Source organism: Manis pentadactyla, chromosome 19, assembly GCF_030020395.1.
Source record: "Manis pentadactyla isolate mManPen7 chromosome 19, mManPen7.hap1, whole genome shotgun sequence".
Lineage (NCBI taxonomy): Eukaryota > Metazoa > Chordata > Mammalia > Pholidota > Manidae > Manis > Manis pentadactyla.
The window spans coordinates 24714738-24737220 of NC_080037.1; the positions used below are offsets into that span (position 1 = coordinate 24714738).

At 43.9% G+C, this 22483-nt stretch overlaps 1 protein-coding gene across 4 annotated transcripts in view; it reads right to left on the reverse strand.

The window, feature by feature from the left end:
• Nucleotides 1-22483, reverse strand: part of GLRX2 (glutaredoxin 2) — a 53619-nt gene that overhangs the window by 5998 nt on the left and 25138 nt on the right. The window contains exon 3 of one of the 4 annotated variants that reach the window (XM_036919679.2): nucleotides 384-504. The exons of 2 other annotated variants lie outside the window; for them this stretch is intronic. In XM_036919679.2, the coding sequence (XP_036775574.2) occupies nucleotides 384-415 (32 nt within the window). In that variant the 5' untranslated portion in view covers nucleotides 416-504. Of the gene's footprint in view, nucleotides 1-383; nucleotides 513-22483 lie in introns of those variants that run through there. One more of the 4 variants, XM_036919680.2, reaches the window with a different exon arrangement.

The window sequence follows — 22483 nt, forward strand, 5'->3', positions numbered from 1 at the left end:
GGATACCCGTGGACTAAAGAATTATTCGCTGTTTACCTGAGATCTCGATTTATCAGGGCATCTCCTATTTCATCCGGCAACCAAGGGGGGATGGGGGAGGGAGCGGGGCCGGGCAGTCAAGACCCAAGTATTGTCAGCCATTGTCGCGGGTGCTCACGGCGCCACAGCGCGGGACACCGTTCCCGCCCCGCCTCCCTGGGCTACCGCCGCCCTTGCCCCGGACAGCTGCGTCCCTGCCGGAGCCAGGGCAGGGCCGGAGCCCCGCGCCGCGGCGAGCGGACGGCTGGCGGCCGCCGTGGAAGCACGCCGCCCGCCGGCCCGGCCCCCGCTCCCTAGGGTGTCCCGCCCGCGGTAAACAGACGCGGGTCTCCGCGAAGCCGCACCTGCCGATCTCACGGGCTCGTCGCAGCCGCATCTGCTGCCTGTCGGGTTAGGGTCGCTCGTGAGGGCTCGCGGGCACGTGGCGACGGCGTGGCGTGGTGGCCACCAGCCTGGCGGGCGACCCTGAGCAGAAAGACAGTGACTGTCCGAAACGAAGTGCTGGGGTGTTTACATAAGGAAGGTAGTGTCATCACATTGCTGTCACACAGGTCCCTGTGCGGAGAAATAAGGGCCCAAATACGTCATCTTGACGGCAAACCCACATAAATAAATCATGGAAATACTGGATTTTACGTTCAGAATTAGAAGAAAAAAGTAGTCCAATATAGAAGGTTCACTGCAAAGAAAACAAATATTGTTTTTAAAATAAAAATGAAATTAGAAAATAACAAGAGGCCAGACATGTTTTGCCTTGGCTTTGAAAATAGGTAAGTGCTGCTATGACAAGACTGTGCCACTCCGTCATGGTAATAATAGTCCTTTGTGTGTCGCTATAAAGGGTTGGCCTTTATTTTTACCAAGAACATTGAATCATTTAAGGTCAAAGGTGAAATGGTATGTCTTAAATTCTAAACAATTATTAGAACAATGCAGATCTTTTTTGATTCCTCATGCTCAATCAGCTAAGTTTAAGATTTCATATTTACTGAGTTTACAAAATTAGGACTTGTGTTTCTGACTGTTCTTTCCCTACTTTCAAGTGGGCTATGTTTCATTACTTGATAAAAGCTAGTTGCAAAAACAAATACCCCCGAAGATTTGAAGTCATTCCTCATATATACAAAATTAGCTTTAAAAATGTATGCTATCTATAGTGTTGTAGGGTTTTGTTTCCTTTTTTTTGTCAAAGGTAGCTACTTAGGAAATTTACCGTGTTGTTTTTATTTTGAAATAGAATATTACCCTGTTGTCTCAAATAGTTTTACAAAATAAAGACCATTTAAAGGTGAAACAATCACAACACAACTCACTTTTAATGTAGTATAGGTGGCCTATGATGAGTACAAAATTCACTGGACAGATTTTTTTCAAAGGTTCCCCAAATGAACATACTTCAGACAAAAGTATACCTGAATAAAGCACAATATATTCATAATTTTCAACTTCTTTGTGCTTCTTTGTGTAGCTATAGAAGTGATTATTTTTGGACATAACTGTGATGTCTACCAAAGCACATTAAGAGGTTTGCATTCAGTCATAAAAAGTCCTGCCATTCCTAACAACATGGATGGAGCTAGAGGGCATTATGCTCAGTGAAATAAGCCAGGTGGAGAAAGACAAGTACCATATGATTTCACTTACTTGTGGAATATGAAAACAAAGCAAAACAGAAGGAACTAAATAGCATTAGACTCATGGACACTGAGAAGTGACTAGCGGTCACCAAGGGGCAGGGGTGTGGGCAGGGGAGGAGAGGAGGGTGACTGCTGAACGATTGTGATGTACATTTGATAAAATTTAAATAAAAGCATGCAAGTTGTTCATTTACATTATGGTATGAACACAGTGGGGGATGGCCATATAGGTAGACCAAGAACATATTACTAAATACAAAATACAACCTTATGACTTCTATGATTGTTTTTCATGCTCAACATGGTATCAATGAAAAGAATTGACAAATCTTTAATGTTCTTTCAAACTTGTTTTTTACTGCTTAAATTGTCAGGTACAGCTCTGTAAGTCCAGGGAAAGGAAATCCCGGGGAAAAATACCTCTAAAAACCAAAATCAGTCAAAGGGAGAAATAAAGTTTAAAACCCGTTTATTGCTCACAAACTGCAGTCCCAGGCCGCCTTTCTTCTTCTCCAGCAGCAACCACACCGGCCCTCCCCCTCACCTCCCAGGTAGAGATAAGCCCTCTGTTGCCCAGGTAATCACCCATTGATATGGAGATGAACTTCTCCACCCCTGAGGAAAGATGCAAATGCACTAAAGCCATACTTCTCTCCGCCTCTGAACGCCTGTTGATATGCAGATGTACCAAAGCCAGGCGAGATATTCTGGAAATACTACAATTTTACCCACAAGCTCACACATTTTGTTTGACATCAAGAGCAGGTTTATTCCCTTGCTTAGAGTTGAAAGCGACTGTTAAAAAACAAAATTCAACTGAGTAAATTTGAAGGTCTAATTTGCTTTATTCAGTGACTCATGAATTGGGCAGTATCCCCTATAGCAAACAGAAAGGAGCTCTGAGGAGCTGGATAGAATGGGAGGCTTTAAAAGGAAGAAAGAGGGTGGGACACAAATAATATGGGAAAGGATTATTTCAGGTAAAGTCACCTTGGTTTCTAAGAAGAAAGGAGCCTATCGAGCAGATTACCTCATTAATGTTGACCAGGAAATTACAGACTGACTAGTTAAGATTACATTATTGGAGAGTCTGAAACTGCAATTAGGTTAGGTGTTAAGTATTCGTTTGGTGACATAAGTTTGGCACAGTGACTCCATTTGGAGTCTGTAGTGTCCTTTTTTAACATCAGTAAGATCATTAAATTAGGAGATCTACTTGAAAGGACCCTTAAGGGAGATCTTCCATAGCGGGCTCAACCTGTGGACCATAGCCACCTGGGAAGCTTCACAAATTATTTCTCCAAAGAAACTTTTTAAGAAGAGCATGATTGTGATCCTTCAGGTGTCACATTATATTGGTTTCCTAGGGTTATTATAACAAATTACCACAAACTTAAAAAAACAAATTTATTCTCACAGTGCTGGAGGTCACAAATCCAAAATCTGGCAGGGTAGTGTTCCTTCTAGAAACAACCATAAAGAATAAGTCATTTCCTTCCTATATTACTGTTTGGCAGCTCTGGATGTTCCTTATTTCCTTGACTTGTGGTTATATCACTTCAATCTCTGCCTCCATCTTCACATCATCTCTGTTCCTTAAAACCCCTGAGGTTAGATTTAGGGGCTACAGGGATAATCCAGGAAGCTCTCATCTCAAGGTCCTTCACTAAATTACATCTGAAAGACTCAGTTTCCCAAATAAGGTGCAACTCCGAGGTGGTGGTGGTGGTGAAATCTCTCTCCCAGCCCAGGGCAAATTACCTTTGTAACTGAAATCAGTGTTGGGCTGCAGGCATCAGGGGAAGGGGTGAGCCTGATGGACAAGCTCAGGCCTCACCAAATGAGGTGAAGAGACCAACAGGTTCCGGTCTGACAACATTCCAGAGCCTGATCGGATAACCCTCCCAACTAGAGCCCTTCCCCCAAGCTAAAGGATTAGTGGTAACTTTCCAGTACCTGGCTAAAGACCAATGAGAGACCCCCATGTACCCTTGACGAGCCAATCCTCGCGCCAATGTACACCTTTGCTCTCCCTCCCCCTGCCTTCTTTAAAAACTAGCTGCCTGCCCTGCTGGGTGTGACTTCCCTGGCCTGTGTTTCAGATGGCGGAACATCACCCGGGGGTGGCATTCAAATAAACTACCTGGCCCTTTGTTGCCTCTCTTTGCCTGCTTACTTCGGTCGATATTTATTGGAATTTATCTTACATATGGTGCCGAAAAACCCAGGAAGGTGTGTGAGCGCGGAGCCCTGACTGGCCACTGCTGGCCCCACCACTTCCTTCCCCAACCCAGGGCCTCAGCCTGCTCTCCACTGCATGGACTATTTTCCCGTGAGTCCCTCAGTTTCCCCCAGTCTGTTTCCCTCCCTAACTCCGTTTCACCTGGTCCATCAGAAATCGTACGTACATCCAGGTGGCCCACCCTCTGCAGGCATCCAGCCCGCCCCTGGTCCTGTGGTGGGGGAGATGTCCCTCACCCAGGCTCCCAGGACGTCTCCCCTGACTTGGCGCACTTGGGATGCTGGGCGCTCCTCTCAGCAGGATTAATTGGGGAGTGATGCAGACATGGGGAACCAGCCCTCGAAAGCAGAGGCTCAAACCCCACTGTGGTGTCTCATTTCTAATCTGGCTGCTCTTTATTTGTCCCAGGAAGTTCGCAAATAAAAGCTAGTCTTTCTTTGCTCTGAGGCTGGGCCTCAGTATCCCTTGGACAATCAATCTCGCTGGCCCCCTGAGGGAACTTTCAATTTTAGCCTCCTCACCACCTTAATTAATTATTGCCACTGGAGCAGAGAGTAGAGTGAAATCCCCTAAGTGCAGGCTTTTTGGACTTTGCACTCTCATCCAGACCTTTGTTGTATTCAATGACTCAGGTTCTCCTGGCCTGATCTCCAGTTAAAGATTGTCAGCCTCTTACAATGCTCAGTCCTTCCTTTTCAGATCCTCCAGAAAACCTCAGTCACCCGCCTCCCTCAGCTCGTGATCCCCTCCCCCTCTCTGCGCCACCATCTTTAAGACATTCTCAACCATGACATTGTCCTGCTCTCCTCTTCAGGTAGCTGCACGACCCTCTCCCCCTCTCCTTCCACCTTCACTGCCCTCTTCCCCCACCAGAACACGCTCCTCCCACCCTCTGGTTCCAGAAGCCACAGACAAGAAGCTGAGAAGAGGGAAGGCAATTGAATATCAGTGACTCAAGTCTTTATATCGGTTTGTCTATCTATGTATATGTTTTTTGTGTGGGGGGTGTTGCTGACTGTAGTCATTGTATCTCAGTTTGTACGTTTGTGTGTCTAGGTGTATAGATGAAAAATATTTTATTTAAAAACAAGCACTTGTGAAAATTGGGCATTCTAAAACTTCCAGAAAATCTGATAAAAATGTTAAGCATTAATGCTAATTTTGGTTTGGCTGAGGCGGGCATGTCCTTGTTGTTATCAGCTGCCTAAGTTTACCTAAGGTCATTTAAGTCAATGTTATCTGCTAAATCTTTTAAGAATAGAATGCTTAAAGGCTTGGCTTTGTCTAACATTCAGTACAGGTTTTGTAAGTAATCTAGCATAGTTGCTAAAAATAAGTAAACAAGCCTAGCAAATACATATCTTAATAATAATACTGTATTAATGTATAACAATATACATATATATATGCAAACAGCCTGAGAATTTTTGTAGTAACCAAAATTCTTAAAGTTTGCTAAGTTATATAGACATATTTTGTGCCTAATACAAAATTGTGCTATAAAGCACATTTCCAAAAATGATAATATACGTTCATAAATGTATCAATCTGAAGAATGCTAGTGTAACAGTTTACAGTAGCCTATTTTTCAGTGTTCACTGAAGGTTAAAGTAATAGTTTTAAGTTCTAATCAAAACTACTTAAAGTAGTAAGGAAAACATTTCTGCATGCTAAAAAATATGTCTTTTGATAAGAGAAAGTGAAGGGCCCCCACCCATAAGATGGCGAAATTCCTGCTTCTCTTCCGGGTCCTCGGTTCCTGCCGGCACCACCTGAAGCCCAATCACCCCTCGCCCCCCTAATCCCAGCACCTAGCCAATAGCCACCAGCCCCGTAGAAGTGACACCACAATCACCCCATTCCCCTTCCTATATAACCCAGCACCTTTCCCTAATAAAGCGGAATTCTCCGGTCAATTGCTGCTGTGTGTCGCTCCTTTCCTTTCATTGGTGCCAAAACCCGGGAGACGGGACACCCCAACTGGGCCCCGTCTTCCCCCGACACCAGCAGCAGCTTGCCCTCGTCCTCTTTTTCCGGCAATGGCTCCTCACACTCACCACTCCTCTTTGGCCTTTAGGTAAGTTTTCCCCCAGAGTGGGCCACTCTTCCCCGAGCTATCGCAGCGCCATTGACCATGATCGTCCAGCAAGGCCCTGACGCTCGGGGACGAGGAGGGAACTCTCCCCGCCTCAGGCCTTCATGGCTGCGGCGGACCCTCAGGCCCCCCTTCAACAGCCATAAACGAGGTGACTCCTTTGCGGATGAGAATGCTCCCTTTCCCCCCACCACCTCCTTACGTTCCTTCCACTGAAAACTCCTAGTACTAGGTACCTGGGACTCCGGCACTCTGCCTCCTTAGAGAAGTCGGGGTGACGACCCACACTTCCCAAGAAACCGACTTGTATATGAGTTTCCGCAGACCACCAAGGATCATCGGGGACGCCCTTTGTCTCCTTGCCATCTGCTCCCAGTCCGAGGGTCTCCGTTCGTCTTCCCCTGTTTGTCTCCTTCTCTGTCCTTTAGCCATGGGGGCCTCCTCATCCCTCCCTGGAAGCTCACCTCTTGAATGCCTGCTCAAGCATCTAGCCACCCTCTCCCTGACGCCTGATATAAAACCAAAACTTCTCCGCAAATACTGCTCCCAAGATTGGCCGACATGCCCCCTAGACAATAACAACCAATGGCCGGCAGGGGGAGCTCTTGAACCTAACATCACTCGCGATCCTTTAACTACTCCCAGCGCCTGAGAAAATGGAAGGAGATGCGCTATATTGAAGCTTTTCGCCTCCTAGCTCAAAATCCCAGCCTCTGCACCACCTGTTCCCCGCCCCAAGTTCTCCTAGCCTGCAAGTCGTCTCCCTCCCCTCCACACACTCCCAGTGCCTCCTCGATTACCTTTGACCCAGCCGACGAACCTCCGCCATACAGGCTTCCCCCTTCAGCCCCTCCCACTCCTACAACCACTCTGCCCTCTTCCGCCGCTGCCACCGCCTCCCCCTGCTCTCCCACAACAGCCCCTCCCCCTCCCTCCACAACCATCTCCTCCCCCACCTCACCCCCTGCAGATCAAGCCTGAGCCTTTCAGCCCCCCTCTTACTAATTTCCAGGAGCCTCCTCTGTCTTTGCCCCCATCACCTGTTTCTCCACCACAGACTGAGCCTGAACCCTTCTGTCCCCCACCGCCGTGGGTCTCCGCTCTCCAGATATCTTCGCCTGCTGCTTAATAGCAGGTCTGAAAAACGCAGCTCATAAAGTAGTCAATTTTCAAAAGCTCTAAGACATAATTCAAAGGAGGGATGAGACACCCTCTGAGTTCTTAGACAGACTCCCTCAAGCCCTATTACAGTTACCAGCCTGAACCCAGAAATGCCTGATGGAACACATATCCTTATGACATACTTCCTGGCTCAAAGCTACCCCGACATTAAAGCTAAACTCAAAAAGTTAGAACAGGGCCCCGCTACCCCACAGACTGAGACCCTAACAGTGGCCTTTAAAGTCTTCCATAACCGGGAGGAAGAGAAAGAATGCCGTAAACAAAAGGCTGATCAGGTCAATTTCCAAATGTTGGCCCAGCTGATAAAACCACAACCTGGGCGCCCTTCTACAAACAAGGCCCCCCCAGGAGCTTGTTTCAAGTGCGGACAAGAAGGACATTGGTCAAGGGCATGCCCCTCCCCCAGATCTCCTACCACCCCATGCCCCAGATGCCACAAAAAGGGCCACTGGGGGTCTGATTTCCCAGCCACACGAAGGGGAGGCTGGACGAACAACCCCCATCCTAAGCCCACCATTGTGGGGCTGGCAGAGGAAGATTGACGGGGCCCGGGGGCTTCTCGCCCGACCATTTCCATCACCAAACAGGAGCCCAGGGTTACTTTAATAGTAGATGGTCGCCCCGTCTCCTTCCTCCTAGACACAGGAGCCACCTTCTCAGTCTTGCGGGAACACCGGGGCCCTACCACACCTGCCATTACTCCTATAGTCGGGGTAGGAGGTAAACAGATTTTCCCATTAAAAATACCCCCTTTTATGCACAATCCAGGACAATCCCATACCTTTCTCCCACTCCTTCCTGGTTATGCCCCAGTGTCCCATCCCCTTACTAGGACGGGACATCCTTTCTCTCCTCCATGTTTCCATAACTATATCCACTCCCACAGCCCCCAGTACCCCCTTTCTGATGGCCCTCATAGCCGACGACCCCCCTCTACCCAATGAAAGCTCCAGTTCCACCCTCATACACCCTGTAAATCCCAAAGTTTGGGACATTACAAGCTCCTCCGTGGCTCTATGTCCTCCTGCCTCTATCAAATTACGTGACCCCTCTCAGTATATCTGTCAGGCCCAATACCCCTTAACCACTTCAGCCCTCATAGGCCTCCAACCCATCATTCAAGATCTTTTAAACAAAAATTACCTCAGAACCACTCACTCCCCGTTTAATACCCCCATATTAGCTGTTAAAAAAACCAACGGATCTTTCCGCCTCGTCTAAGACCTTCGCCTCATTAACATGGCCATCGTCCCTATCCATCCCTTAGTCCCAAATCCATACACCCTTTTATCGCAGATCCCTGCCTCGGCCTCCCACTTCTCAATTCTAGATCTCAAGGATGCATTTTTTTCTAACTCTCTGGACCCCTCCTCCCAAAATTTTTTACAGGAAATGGCTCCTCTCTGACCTGCCCGTTCCCAAAAACAAGACAGAAATCCTTTCATTTCTAGGCCTGGCTGGGTATTTTAGAGCGTGGATCCCTAACTTCTCCCTGTTGGCAAGACCCCTATACGACCTCAGCAAGGGCCCCCCTGAAGAACCATTATCCTCCTCACCCCGACACTCCTTCATTAAGCTCCGTCGAGCCCCTGTGGAAGCCCCTTACCATTCTGTCCCCACATCACCTAAAGGATCTCTTAACCTACAAAAGTTTACAGACTCTCCCTCCCTCTGGACTCCTGACCTTACTGTCCTCTTTCCTCCAAAATCCCATTCACTCCCTTTACCATCCATACCCGAATCATGACTTTTTCCTCCTTTGTTGTTCCCTCGCTCTCTCTCTCATTTTTTTTCCTCATTCCTATTGTCTTCCCCGCCACCCCAGCCTCCTTTGTATGGCGATTCAAAGTCAGACAGACTTACACACAGCATCAAACAAAAATTACTGCCCTCATTGCCACATCAGACTGCCCTCTGAAAGGCTGCTCCGAGCCTTTATACCTCCACTTTCCTCCCTCCACCAAAGTGTTCACTAGCAGCTACCTTTATTCTCCCTACCTCTGCTTCCTCTATGACCAAAAACAAGCCTATTGCAGGCGATGGCCAGACACCTACGGGGGATGTCCCTACAGGTCTTGCATCATTCACTACATGGGTAACTCCCGGTACCCACAGTATTACTCCTCCAACCGTTTCATAAAATATCCCAACAGCTCATTCTCCTTATTAGTCCCAGATCCCTGGAACTCTCGATGGGCCACTGGAGTCACAGCCTCAGTTTACTATGGGGGGTCCTCGAACCCCTGCGGTACCCTTCATATCTCTTGAGAGCACGTTCCCTCTCACTCCCAGATCTCTCAAGTTGCATCCGACATCGGACATTCCAAAAAAGTTATTGTCCAAACTCTTGATGGCGCCTCTTCATCTTCTTACCCCCGCTCCTACTCTTGGTTACAGCTCATTCAAGACACCACCATCTTTCTCAACCACACCCTCAGCACTGCCAATTGTTTCTTGTGTGCATCACTACAGCGCCTATTGCTGGCCGCCGTGCCCCTTAATATTTCCAACTACTCCTTCCATGCAGAAGGACAACCCTTCCGTCCCCTGGCAGACATACCCCTATGGGAACCAGAATACGCAGACAATCTCACCATCCACTACTGTGTAGGCCCAACCCCTCCCCCCTCCAGCGCACTTCACTGTCTATCTACACCCCTACCTCCGGCTCTAAGACTTTTACACAACCAGGTCACTTCTTTTGGTGCAATGGCAGTCTTTTTAACTCACTGCCTCCCAACTCCAATATACCCTGCATTCTCATCACCCTAATCCCACAGCTTACACTTTACAGCATGGCAGAATTTCTTGAGCTCCAACCTCCCTTGCCCTCGTGCACAAAAAGGGCTGCTTTCCTTCCCATCATGGTCAGTATCTCTTTGACCACCTCAGCCATTGGGGCAGGGTTTTCGGGAGGAGCCTTGGGTCAGTCTCTATGGGCAATTAAAGATCTCAACGCCAAACCTGAGGGAGCCCTGACATCCACTGCCGATTCCCTGGCCTCTCTCCAAAGACAGGCCACTTTGCTAGCTAAGGTCACCCTTCAAGACCGGCGGGCCTTAGATCTGCTTACAGCTGAGAAGGGCGGCACCTGCGTTTTCCTTCGGGAAGAGTGCTGCTATTACATCAACGAATCCGGCATTGTAGAAACTGACATTACCAAACTCACCGACCTTGCCTCCAGCCTCCACTCTGCTTCCAATTCCAACCCGTTCTCTTCAATACTAACAAACCCCTTCCTCACCTGGCTGTGGCCCATTGCAGGCCCTATAATAATCATTCTCCTCGCCTGTCTCTTCTTACCTTGTATAATAAAGTTTATCAAATCCCAAGTCGGAAAAATCTCTCATCAAACTTTCAACCAGCTTTTACTCAGGAACTACCAGCTTTTAGCCACAGAAGATCCCTCACCCTCACGTGACCTCCCCACCACACGCTGAGATGGACCCCTCTCTCCGCTGGAAACTGTTCCTGGAAACAATGGCTGCAGACGCCTGGCTTCTGGCACCTGTATCCTCTTGGCACCATTAGAATCAACAAGTCCTTGACCTATGGTTACAGGGAACCTTCATTGATTTCCAACCTGAAGAAGTCCACATCTACTCGTCCTTACTGTGGGGAGTCCTATCAACGCTTTCCTCCCGGTCCTGAAGCCCTCACTCCCTTCTCCGCCCCCGGTCAGCAGGAAGCAGTCAGAGAGAAAGCAACGTCCACAACCCCATAGAGGAGAAAGGGGGGAATGAAGGACCCCCACCCATAAGATGGCGAACCTCCTGCTTCTCTTCCGGGTTCTCGGTTCCCGCCGGCGCCACCTGAAGCCCAATCACCTCTCTCCCCCCTAATCCCAGCACCTAGCCAATAGCCACCAGCCCCGTAGAAGTAACACCACAATCACCCCATGCCCCTTCCTATATAACCCAGCACCTTTCCCTAATAAAGCGGAATTCTCCGGTGAATTGCTGCTGTGTGTTGGTCCTTTCCTTTCTAGAAGTAGTGCTCCAAAACAGAAGGGGATTAGACTTGTTATTCATCCAGCAAGGAGGACTATGTGCAGCCCTAGGAGAAGAATGTTGCTTCTATGTTGATCACCTGGGGGTCATAAAAGAACTATGGCCCTTATAAGGGAAGGGCTGCAGAAACGAAAGTTAGAAAGAGAGCAATCTCAGTCCTGGTACGAGTCTCTGTTCAACTAGTCTCCCTGGTTAACTACCCTTATCTTGGCCCTAGCCGGACCCCTCGCCATCCTACTCCTGTTACTAACCCTTGGACCCTGTATCATCAACAGGCTAGTCCAGTTTGTCAGAGACCACGTGGGGGCCGTCCAACTACTAGTCCTCCCTGTTCAATACAAGCCCCTAGTAACAGAAGAGAGCCAAATAGAAACGCAGCCAGTCCCATGATTGGGCCTGTAAGCAACATAGCAAGGGGGAATTGAAAGAGCAAACTGGAACCGACTCCATTTTGTTCTGTGCCCTCCATCTTGAGTGACTATATCCATGTTTCCGCTTAAACCACACCCGGCAACCTGTGCAACAGAACCCTGGCCCTACCCCAGCCAATCGGCTAAGGCCACAACCCTCACCCCACCAACTGCCCCTCAACCCCTATAAAACTTTTGTGCCTTTGAAACTCGCTCTCTGGTATCTCGCCACTGAGTCGGTGCAGATAGGAGATTGAGCTCGAGCTAGCTCGAATAAAGGCTCTTTGCTTTTGCATCAGACTCAGCTCCCTGGCAGGCTTTGGGGATCACGAATTCTGGGCATAACACTATGTGCATCACCACTCCAGGCTCAGGATACAGACAAGATTCCTGCCCATAAGAGATAACACTCTTATCTTTTCTCCAATTTTTTGAACATGGTACAAATTTCATGGTTCATAAAACTGTCATATTTTTACTTTGACATCACTGTTAAATACCCTTGTTTGAAATGGTAAAAGCAAATTTATGTGCACCCATAATTTTCTTAGATTGAACAATGTAACTTTTTTTTACCAGATATACTGTAAGTTGTAATTAAAATCACATTAGTTAAAAACCATTGCTGAAATTCACTGTAAGCTTTTTGGCATTATAGAGTTTCTCATTCTACAAGAACAAAAGTTACAATGATTATTTTACAGGAAAGCTTGAGAAGGACTATTTGCTTTTCCAAACACCTACTTTTCAATGCTTTGAAATCAACTGGGTGTTCAATTCAATTCTGACACTAACTACCTGGAGTTAGCACAGACCCCACCGTTCTACAAGACTGTCCCCACTCAACACACCAGCCACAAATGGGTTGTTGTCTCACCTGAGGGTTTTCAGCCCCAGACAAGTTCACTATGGATTCAGTGAGACTGCATAAAGACAACAGAACATTGGGGGTAAAAAGGGGCTCATGCCAACATTTATGTTCACAGCAGTGAGTAGAGCACTCGAATCCCCTCTGCTTCCAACTCTGCCCCCTGCTCAGCCTGTGCCCCATGCTCTGCTCTCCTCTCCCCGATCTCTCCCCGCCTGCATCCCTCTGCCCCTAGCACCGGGCAGAGCTCTCCTTTATAGCACTACTAGCAGTAATGGCTTATGGCCCACGGGTAAGGAAGCACGCACCTGCACAGTGGGCTATTACCTTATCACACATACACAGTGGGTATCAGGTGAGGATCCTGACTGTGGAACTTCCACATTCCCGACAGATGTCCATGGCTCCCCTACTTCTGCCTGGCCAACTACAAACTTGCATGTTACTATAACCTCCCCTCAGGATCAGTAATTTTCTAGAAACTTCAGAAAGCTCGGAAAGCTCTGGATTTTCAATTACAGTTTCATTATGAAGGACACACTCAGGAAGAGGTACATGGGACAAGGTAGGGGGAAATTGGGTGATGAGCTCCCATACTCTTAACAGGTGCCTTATCAGTTTCACTGCCCTGGCATGATTAATTAGACTATTTGTCCTTTGTGTTTTAACTCAATCTCTAGCCTCCTCCCCAACTCTAACCTGAGGTAAGTGCCTGTGACAAGGCATGCTGAAATACCAGCTTTTAAGCATAGCCAATCCCTACCTTGAAACTAAGTAATGGCCAACTAGGAATCACCTCGTTAACAAAATCTCAGATGTGAGGGAAAGGGACTTGTTATGAATAACAAAAGACATTTCAATCAGGAAATTCTCAAGATTTTAGCAGCTTTGTGCCAAGAAACAAACCAGGGGCAAAAACCAATATATATTTTATTATACCAGAAGGACCTATATCTCGTCCTTTTAAGGAAATCCAGAGATTAAAAAGGCATAATGAGTGGAAATATCTGAATGTTATTTGAAGTTCTTAGAAGATTCAGGTTCCTTATTCAAGAATGAAATGAATATGAAAATTACTTTGTTGGATGGATTACAATACCCAGCATACTGAAAATGGAAAGGACAGATTTGTCCAGAATTTTTAATTGCCAAATTGAAGATATTTAAAGCTACTGAGCCTGGAGAACAGGGAAAAGAAAACCAAATAGTATTTTATACCTGTACTAGTCAGAGGAAAGGAAATCCCAGGGCAAAATACCTCTAAAAACCGAAATCAGTCAAAGGGAGAAATAAAGTTTAAAACCTGTGTATTGCTCACAAACTGCAGTCTGGCCAATCTCTCTCTTCTGCTCAAGCAGCAGCAAAATCGGCCCTCCCCCTCACCTCTCAGGTACAGAGAGGCCCTCACTTGCCCAGGTAATTACCCACTGATATGGAGATGAACTTCATATCATATCTTTCCTCAGGAAAGACGTAAATGCACAAACGCCATACTTCTTTCCACCTCTGAATGCCTGTTGATATGCAGGTGTACCAAAGCCCGGCGAGGTATTCTGGAAATGTTACAATTTTACCCACAACCTGTATGGAAGAAATGAGAGCAGGATAAAGAAAATAAAAGATATACCACAGTGGAGAGAAAATCAAAGTTCCTATGGCCAGGATTCTTACCTGACCCTGGTAGGCTCGCTCACTACACACATGTGGGCAATCCATTGCTATTGACTGTATATAAAGAGATCTTCCCAGTGCTCTGGGCTGCTGCATGGCTGCAGGACTGCAGGGCTGCAAGGCTGCAGGCGGGCTGAGACTGAGATGGCTGTGGGGGTAGAGAGGCCCAGAGGCAGAGACTGGCTTGCTGCCTGCAGACTTTCTCTGGGTGGATGGGATTCTAGTGACTGACCTGCCACGTGGGAATTAAGTTGGGTATAAGCCCTTTTACCCCAAGAACATTACACTGTCATTTTTCAGTCTCACTGAATCGAGTGAAGTTGCCTAGGGCTGAAACCCATTGGCAAGACACACAGATTAGAGGAACTTCTGTTAAATAATGTGGTAACTTTACCACCTCAACTGCTGAACAGTTAGCATCCACTATGCTTTCATGAAAATATTTAACTAAAAACCTTTAATTTTTGCCAATCACTACTTCTTTCCTACTATATCCATAAAATGTGTTTTAAGTCTCTGGGTCAATAGTCTTGTAATGACAAGACCAAAAAATATGTTTTCTTTTGAAGTGATAGTAAATTATTTTTTCAAAGATCTTGGGTAGTCTATAAGCCTTTGTGGGTAAAATTACAATATTTCCAGAATCTCTTGCCTGGCCTTAGCTCATCTCCATATCAATAGGTGTTTCCAAGGGGTGGAGAGAAGTAGCTATCTCCATATCAATAGGTAATTATATGGGGGAGCTAAGGCCTATCTGGACCTGAGAGGTGGGGTGGGGGCCCTTTTTTGCAGCTCCTTCCAGTGATACACAGATGAATAGAAGTGGACTACTGTTTGTAAGCAATAAACAGATTTCTCCCACTTTATATCTCCCTTTGACTGATTTCAGTTCAAAGGTATTTCGTCCGGGCTGGGAAAATATTTTTCCTCTGGATTTACAGCCTTGCATTAGACAATAACTCAGAGTGCTATCTGGTGTTGAACAGATAGCATTTGTGATAGATGTTTCCTAACCTTTGCATTCTGAAGTTGTGTGTTTTCTATCTCTACAGAGGTCAGTCTTGCTTTGGCTTATCCTTTTTCCTTTTCTCAAGAGAAGTCTAAAATTTTATTTTTATTCTTATTTTATGAATTAAAGAGAAATAATGAGTAGGGGAGCTATAATTTTAGCTTAACTGGTGAATATAATCATATTTGAGATAAAAGGTTCACTTAATAATATACGAAGTTTTAACTATTGATGCAGATGAGTAAAATGTATCAGGCAAATTTTAATAGAGGTACATGCTAAGTTTTCAGATTCCTAATTTACTAACATTATTTGACTGAGACTGAGATCAACCAAAAACTGAAGACCAAGAAATTTCAGTGGCATTTGAAGAAAAAAGCTATAGTGGTAGAGGTATCCCACTGAATCTCTAACTCTTTATGATGTAATGATCGATATAAAAGTATGAACAAACAATGCAATAGGAGTGCAACTAATAATATTCTCTTAAACTGTAAAAGAATGCAAGAAACACCCTAGAGCGAGAGCCACCCAGTTTCCACACTCTAAGGGGGACGAAACTCGTGACAAGACTTAAGGGATGCTTGTGCAAAGGTCAGGCAAGCGGCGGGTCCCCGTTTCAACTTTATTGGTTAAAGTATGGGATGTGTTTTAAATTCATTGGTTGTGGTAATGTGTGGGCTTTGGTGCAACGGCTGTGAAAATCCTATATAATCTATACCTGAAGTTGCCTGGGGGTCGGCAGCTCGGACTCGGCCTGCGTGTCAGGGGAGGTGCTGTCGACCCCAGCTGGCTGGCTGAATACTTTGCTTGGATTTACATCTCCGTGTCCATGTGGTTTGTTCTCTGGAGAAGCCCCGGAGTCCCGAACCCTAACAAAACCTAACCTAATTCCCCTTTAATCTTAGAGGACTTTCCTAATCAATTTATGTAAAATATCAACACCTTTACTCTGCTTTATACTTCTGGGCTTTTATCACAAACTGACTTTGAACATAGGTATATATATATATATATATATATAGTGTGTGTGTGTGTATGTACATACATATACATATACATACACACACACACACAAATATACATATATTAATGTAGTCTTTTCTGTGAGAATGAAAGCCACAAGGGGCAGGAATATGTTTTGATCACTGTTGGATCCCATAAAATTTTACATGGGAAACTATATTTTTCACTACAGTTACAAAGATAAAGTAAACAAAAATTTATACATTTAAAAATGTAATACATACCATACAATACAGTATAAATTTGCACTGGATGTCAATAACATTTGGTTAAAACAGTTGGTTGATAATTTTCAAAGAAAAAACTATGATGATATTATTCATACTGAATCAGCTAACTTAAATTTGCTTCTATAGTACAAATATGGGAAAGAAGAGAGCTATGCAATAGAAAGATACCAAACTCTTTTCAATCCATTCTACCTGTTTTTACCTGATTAAACAGCTTACCAAAGAGATCTTCTGTGATACTATATAAAAGAGCTAACACATCCTGCACTTCCTCTACCACTTACTGCTCTATTTCTCTCCATAGGATTTATCATCTCCTGACCTTGTATATACGTTTGTATTTATATTTATGATCTGTTTCCCTCTAAGTATGCAAGCTCCATGAAGGCAGGGTCCTCAAATTAAGTGACTATCAGATTCCCAGGATTTAGAACTAGATCTAGCATGCTGTAGATAATAATTTAAATTGTTAATCTATTGATAATCAATAGAAAATTGAAATAAATCTGTGAATTATTTCATTACATTTTGGTACAGATTATATTTTAATTCAGCAGTCATTAAAATAAATTCACAGCTGTTTTCTGAAATACAATTTATATTACAGTATCTCACATGGTATAGTTATTTCATTATAATTAATCTAATATTTCAGTGATATTTTGAATTCACAAGTCATAGAAAAAGAGGTATTTGATTTTGCCGTTTCAGAAAAGAAAATCTTTTTATCATTTGTTCCTCCAAAATCAGATGTCATTTGAAGATTAGGGAAGGTATACCAGAGGAAGTCACTTCTAACCTAAGGTTTTAACAAGAGTAAGAATTAGTCATGGGAGGTATGAGGGAGGGTGGGGAGGGAATAGAAAGAGTGAAGTGGGGAAGAAAACAGGTATTATGTGCTATTTATATAGAATACTTTTGATATAATCTGATTTGGAAATTGGCCATGTTCCTTATTTTAATCTGTTTGTTAAAAAAGCAAGCATGCTCCAAATCACATATAATATGAAAATATAGTTAATACAACTAATCCTGAAAGAGCAACAGGAAAGAAGGCTGCAACAGACTGCATACACCTGGGGAATGGAGTGGACCTCACAGAAAAGGGTGAAGTACCAAAGCTGCGATCTGGCGGGACCCAAGCCCTTCCACCACCCCAGTTCAGCAGTGGGAGCAAGGGAAACAGAGTGGGAAGGGGGTGGAGGCCTAGGACTGCTGAACACTCGGCCCTGGAGATCTGCTGGGAGCATGAACCTACATTAAATGGTGCCCTGGAGATTAGTGGAGTTGGAAAGCTAAGACAAGCAGAATACTTGGAGAGACAGAGATTCCAGCCACTTGTGGAAAACAGGTACCCACAACCGGCCACTCTGGGACAAAAGAAAGGCGGGCACTCTGGCAGACTTCCTAACAGCGAGAGGGCTGCTAAAGGGAAAAGGGTTGCACAGAGTTTGGCACTCAGGAGAAAGGACAGGTGGACAAAATTGTCCCGGCGCACTCAACCCAGCAGGTTGAGAACGTTCAGGCGCTTCAGGCACTACATCATCCAGCTGGCAATGCAGCTATGAGGCCCACAACTGCAATACACAGCCTGCCACGCCTTCCTACCAGTTGGCAACAGCTCTCAAATCGGCTACCCTCATCATTGCACCAGGCCAGCCAGAGGTTGGACCCACCTATGGCAGCTATAAGTGCATAGCACAGAGGTTCCTACTACCTGCGTGCTCAGCCCACTGGCCCTGGCAATTGAGGCACACACTGCAGCCAGGAAGCAGGAAAGAGCTCTTTCCTCCTGACAGGCACCAGTGCTGCTTGCCAGCAATCTTTGCCATCGATCCAGGAGCTGAGCAGCTCCAGAGAGTAGAGCTTCTGGGCACTAGAGGGACACACCTACAAATATGAAATGTCAAAGGAACCTGGTTCAAACCAAAATCCCACAAACACCAGAAAGAGGGCCAAGTGAAACTGAACTCACCAATGTTCTGGAAAGAGATTTCAAAATAAAAATCACAAACATGCCCATAGAACTACATATAAACACTCAATAAAAAAGTGAGGAATTCAGGAATGAGATACAAACTTTGAAAAATACAGTATGCAAAATGAAACATACAATGGGGGGATTTAAAAGCAGATTAGATGAAGTAGAGGAGGGGGCAAATGAAATAGAAATTAGATAACAGAAATGCTAAGAAGCTGAAGCACAGAGAGAAAAAAGGAACTCTAGGAATGAAAGAATATTGAGAGAACTGTGTCACCAATCCAAACAGAACAATATTGGCATTATAGGGGTACCAGAATTAGAAGAAGAGAAAAAAGGGATAGAAAGTGTCTTTGAGGAAGTCATTGCTGAAAATTTCCCCAATCCAGGGAAGCAGATAGCCTCTCAGCCCATGGACGTGCACAGATCTCCCAACATAAGGGAACCAAGGAAGATGACACCAATGCATATACACTTACAATGGCAAAGATCAAGGACAAGGACAGAGTATTAAAAACAGCCAGAGAGAGAAAAAAGATCACCTACAAAGGAAAACACATCAGTCTATCATCATGACTTCTCAGAAGAAACTTTACAGGCCAAAAGGGAGTGGCAAGATATATTTAATGGAATGAAGTAGAAGGGCCTTGAATCAAGAATACTCTATCCACCAAGATTATCATTTAAGTTTAAAGGAGGGATTAAACAATTTCCAGATAAGCAAAAGATGAGAGAATTTATCTCCCACAAACCGTCTCTACAGTGTATTTTGGAGGGACTGCTATAGATGGAAGTGTACCTAAGGCTAAATAGCTGTCACTAGAGGAAATAAAACCACAATAATGAAAGTATACCAATTAATTACTCAACAAATGCAAAATTAAATCAACTACCCCCAAAGTCAGTCAAGGGATACACAAAGAGTACAGAATATGATACCTAATATATAAAGAAAGGAGGAGAAAGAAAAGGAGGGAAAAAAAAACCAACCTTTAGATTGGGTTTATAATAGCATACTAAGTGAGTTAAAGTAGACTGCAAGATAGTAAAGAAGTTACCCTTGAACTTTCGGTAATCACGAATCTAAAGCCTGCAATGGCAATAAGTACATACCTATCAATCATCACCTAAATGTAAATGGTCTGAATGCACCAATCAAAACACATAGAGTCACTGAATGGGTGAAAAAACAATACCCATCTACATGCTGCCTACAAGAGGCTCACTTTAAACCCAAAGACATACACAGACTAAAAGTGAAGGGACGGGAAAAGATATTTCACGCAACTAACAGGGAGAAAAAAGCAGGAGTTGCAGTACTTGTATCAGAGAAAACAGACTTCAAAACAAAGTACAAGAGACAAAGAAGGACATTATGTAATGACAAAGGGGTCAGTCCAACATGACAATATAACCATTATAAATATCTATACACCCAATACAGGAGCACCTACATATGTAAAACAAGTACTATTTTCAAGAACAGATCACATACTAGGCCACAAAAAGAGCCTCAGTAAATTCAGAAGGATTGAATTGTACCAACTGGCTTCTCAGAGCACAAAGGTATGAAACTAGAAGTAAATTATGCAAATAAAATGAAAAAGCCCACAAACACACGGAGGCCTAACAACATGCTCCTAATAATCAGTGGATCAGTGACCAAATAAAAACAGAGATCTGCAATATAGGGAGACAAATGACAACAGCAACTCAACACCGTAAAATCTGCGGGACACAGCGAAGGCCATGCTAAGAGGGGAGTATATAGCAATACAGGCTTACCTCAAGAAAGAAGTACAATCCCATATGAACAGTCTAAAGTCACAATTAACAAAACTGAAGAAGAAAAACTGAGGCCCAAAGTCAGAAGAAGGAGTGACATAATAACAATTGGTGCAGAAATAAATAAAATTGATAAGAATAAAACAATAGAGAAAATCAATGAAAGCAGGAGCTGGTTCATTGAAAAAATAAACAAAATAGATAACCCTATAGCCAGACTTATCAAGAAAAAAAAAGAGTCCACACATAAACAGAATCAGAAATGAGAATGGAAAAATCTCTATGGACACCACAGAAATACAAAAAATTATTAGAGAATACTATGAAAAATTATATGCTAACAAATTACATAACCTAGAAGAAATGGGGAATTTTGTAGAAAAATAAAACCTTACGAGACTCATCCAGGAAGAAACAGAAAATCTGAACAGAACAATTAGCAGCAGCAAAACTGAATTGGTAATCAAAAACCTACCTAAGAACAAAACCCCTGGACCAGATGGCTTCACCACCGAATTTTATCAAACATTTAGTGAAGACCAAATACCCATTCTCCTTAAGTTTTCCAAAAAGCAGAAGGAGGGAATGCTTCCAAGCTCATTTTATGAGCCAGCATCACTCTAATACCCAAACCATGCAAAGACACCACTAAAAAAGAAAATTACAGACCAATATCCTTGATGAACACAGATGCAAAAACACTCAACAAAATATTAGCAAACCAAATTAAAAATTACATCAAAAAGATCATCCACTATAATCAAGTAGGATTTATTCCAGGAATGCATGGATGGCACAATATTTGAAAATCCATCAACATCATACACCTCATCAACAAAAAAATAAGAAAACCACATGATTATCTTCATAGACACTGAAAAACATTTGAAAAAAATTCAACATCAATTCATGATAAAAAGTCTCAACAAAATGGGTATAGAAGACAAGTACCTCTACATAATAAAGGCCATATATGACAAACCCACAGCCAATATCATACTTAACAGTGAGAAGCTGAAAACTTTACTTTTAAGATCAGGAACAAGAGAAGGATGCCCACTGTCCCTACTTCTATTCAACATAGTACTGGTGGTCCTTGCCACGGCAATCAGACAACACAAAGAAATACAAGGCATCCAGACTGGTAAAGAAAAAGTTAGTTAAACTGTCATTGTTTGCAGATGACACGATATTGTACATAAAAAAACCCTAAAGAATCTACCGCAAAACTAGCAGAACTAATAGCAGAATTCAGCAAAGTTGCAGGATACAAAATTAATACACAGAAATCTGTTGCTTTCCTATACACTAATGATGAACTAGCAGAAAGAGAAATCAGGAAAACAATTTCATTCACAATTGCATCAAAAAAGAATAAAATACCTAGGAATAAACCTAACCAAGGAGGTGAAACACCTATATGCTGAAAACTACAAGGACTCATGACAGAAATTAAAGACACTAATAATTGGAAATACATCCCATGCTCATGGATAGGAAGAATTAACATTGTCAAAATGGCTGTTCTACCTAAAGCTATCTACAGATTCAATGCAATCCCTATCAAAATACCAAGAGTATTCTGCAATGAACTAGGGCAACTAGTTCTAAAATTCATATGGAAACACAAAAGACCCAGAATAGCTAAAGCAATCCTGAGAAGGAAGAATAAAGCTGGGGGAATTATGCTCCCCAACTTCAAGCTCTACTACAAAGCCACAGTAATCAAGACAATTTGGTACTGGCACAAGAACAGACCCATAGACCAATGAAAAAGACTAGAGAGCCCAGATATAAATCCAAGCATACATGGTCAATTAATATATGATAAAGGAGTCATGGATATACAATGGGGAAATGACAGTCTCTTCAACAACTGTTGTTGGGAAAAGTGAACAAATACATGCAAGAGAATCAAACTGGATTATTGTCTAACCCCATACACAAAAGTAAACTTGAAATGGATCAAAGACCTGAATGCAAGTCATGAAACCATAAAACTCTTAGAAGACAACATAGGCAAAACCTACTGAATATAAACATGAACGTTTTCCTGAACACGTCTCCTCAGGCAAGGGAAACAAAAAGCAAAAATGAACACATGGGACTGCATCAAACTAAAAGCTTCTGTACAGCAAAGGACACCATCATCAGAACAAAAAGGCATCCTACAGTATGGGAGAATATATTCGTAAAACAACATATTTGACAAGGGGTTAAAATCCAAAATATATAAAGAACTCACATGCCTCAACATCCAAAAAGCAAATAACCCAATTAAAAAATAGGCAGATAAAG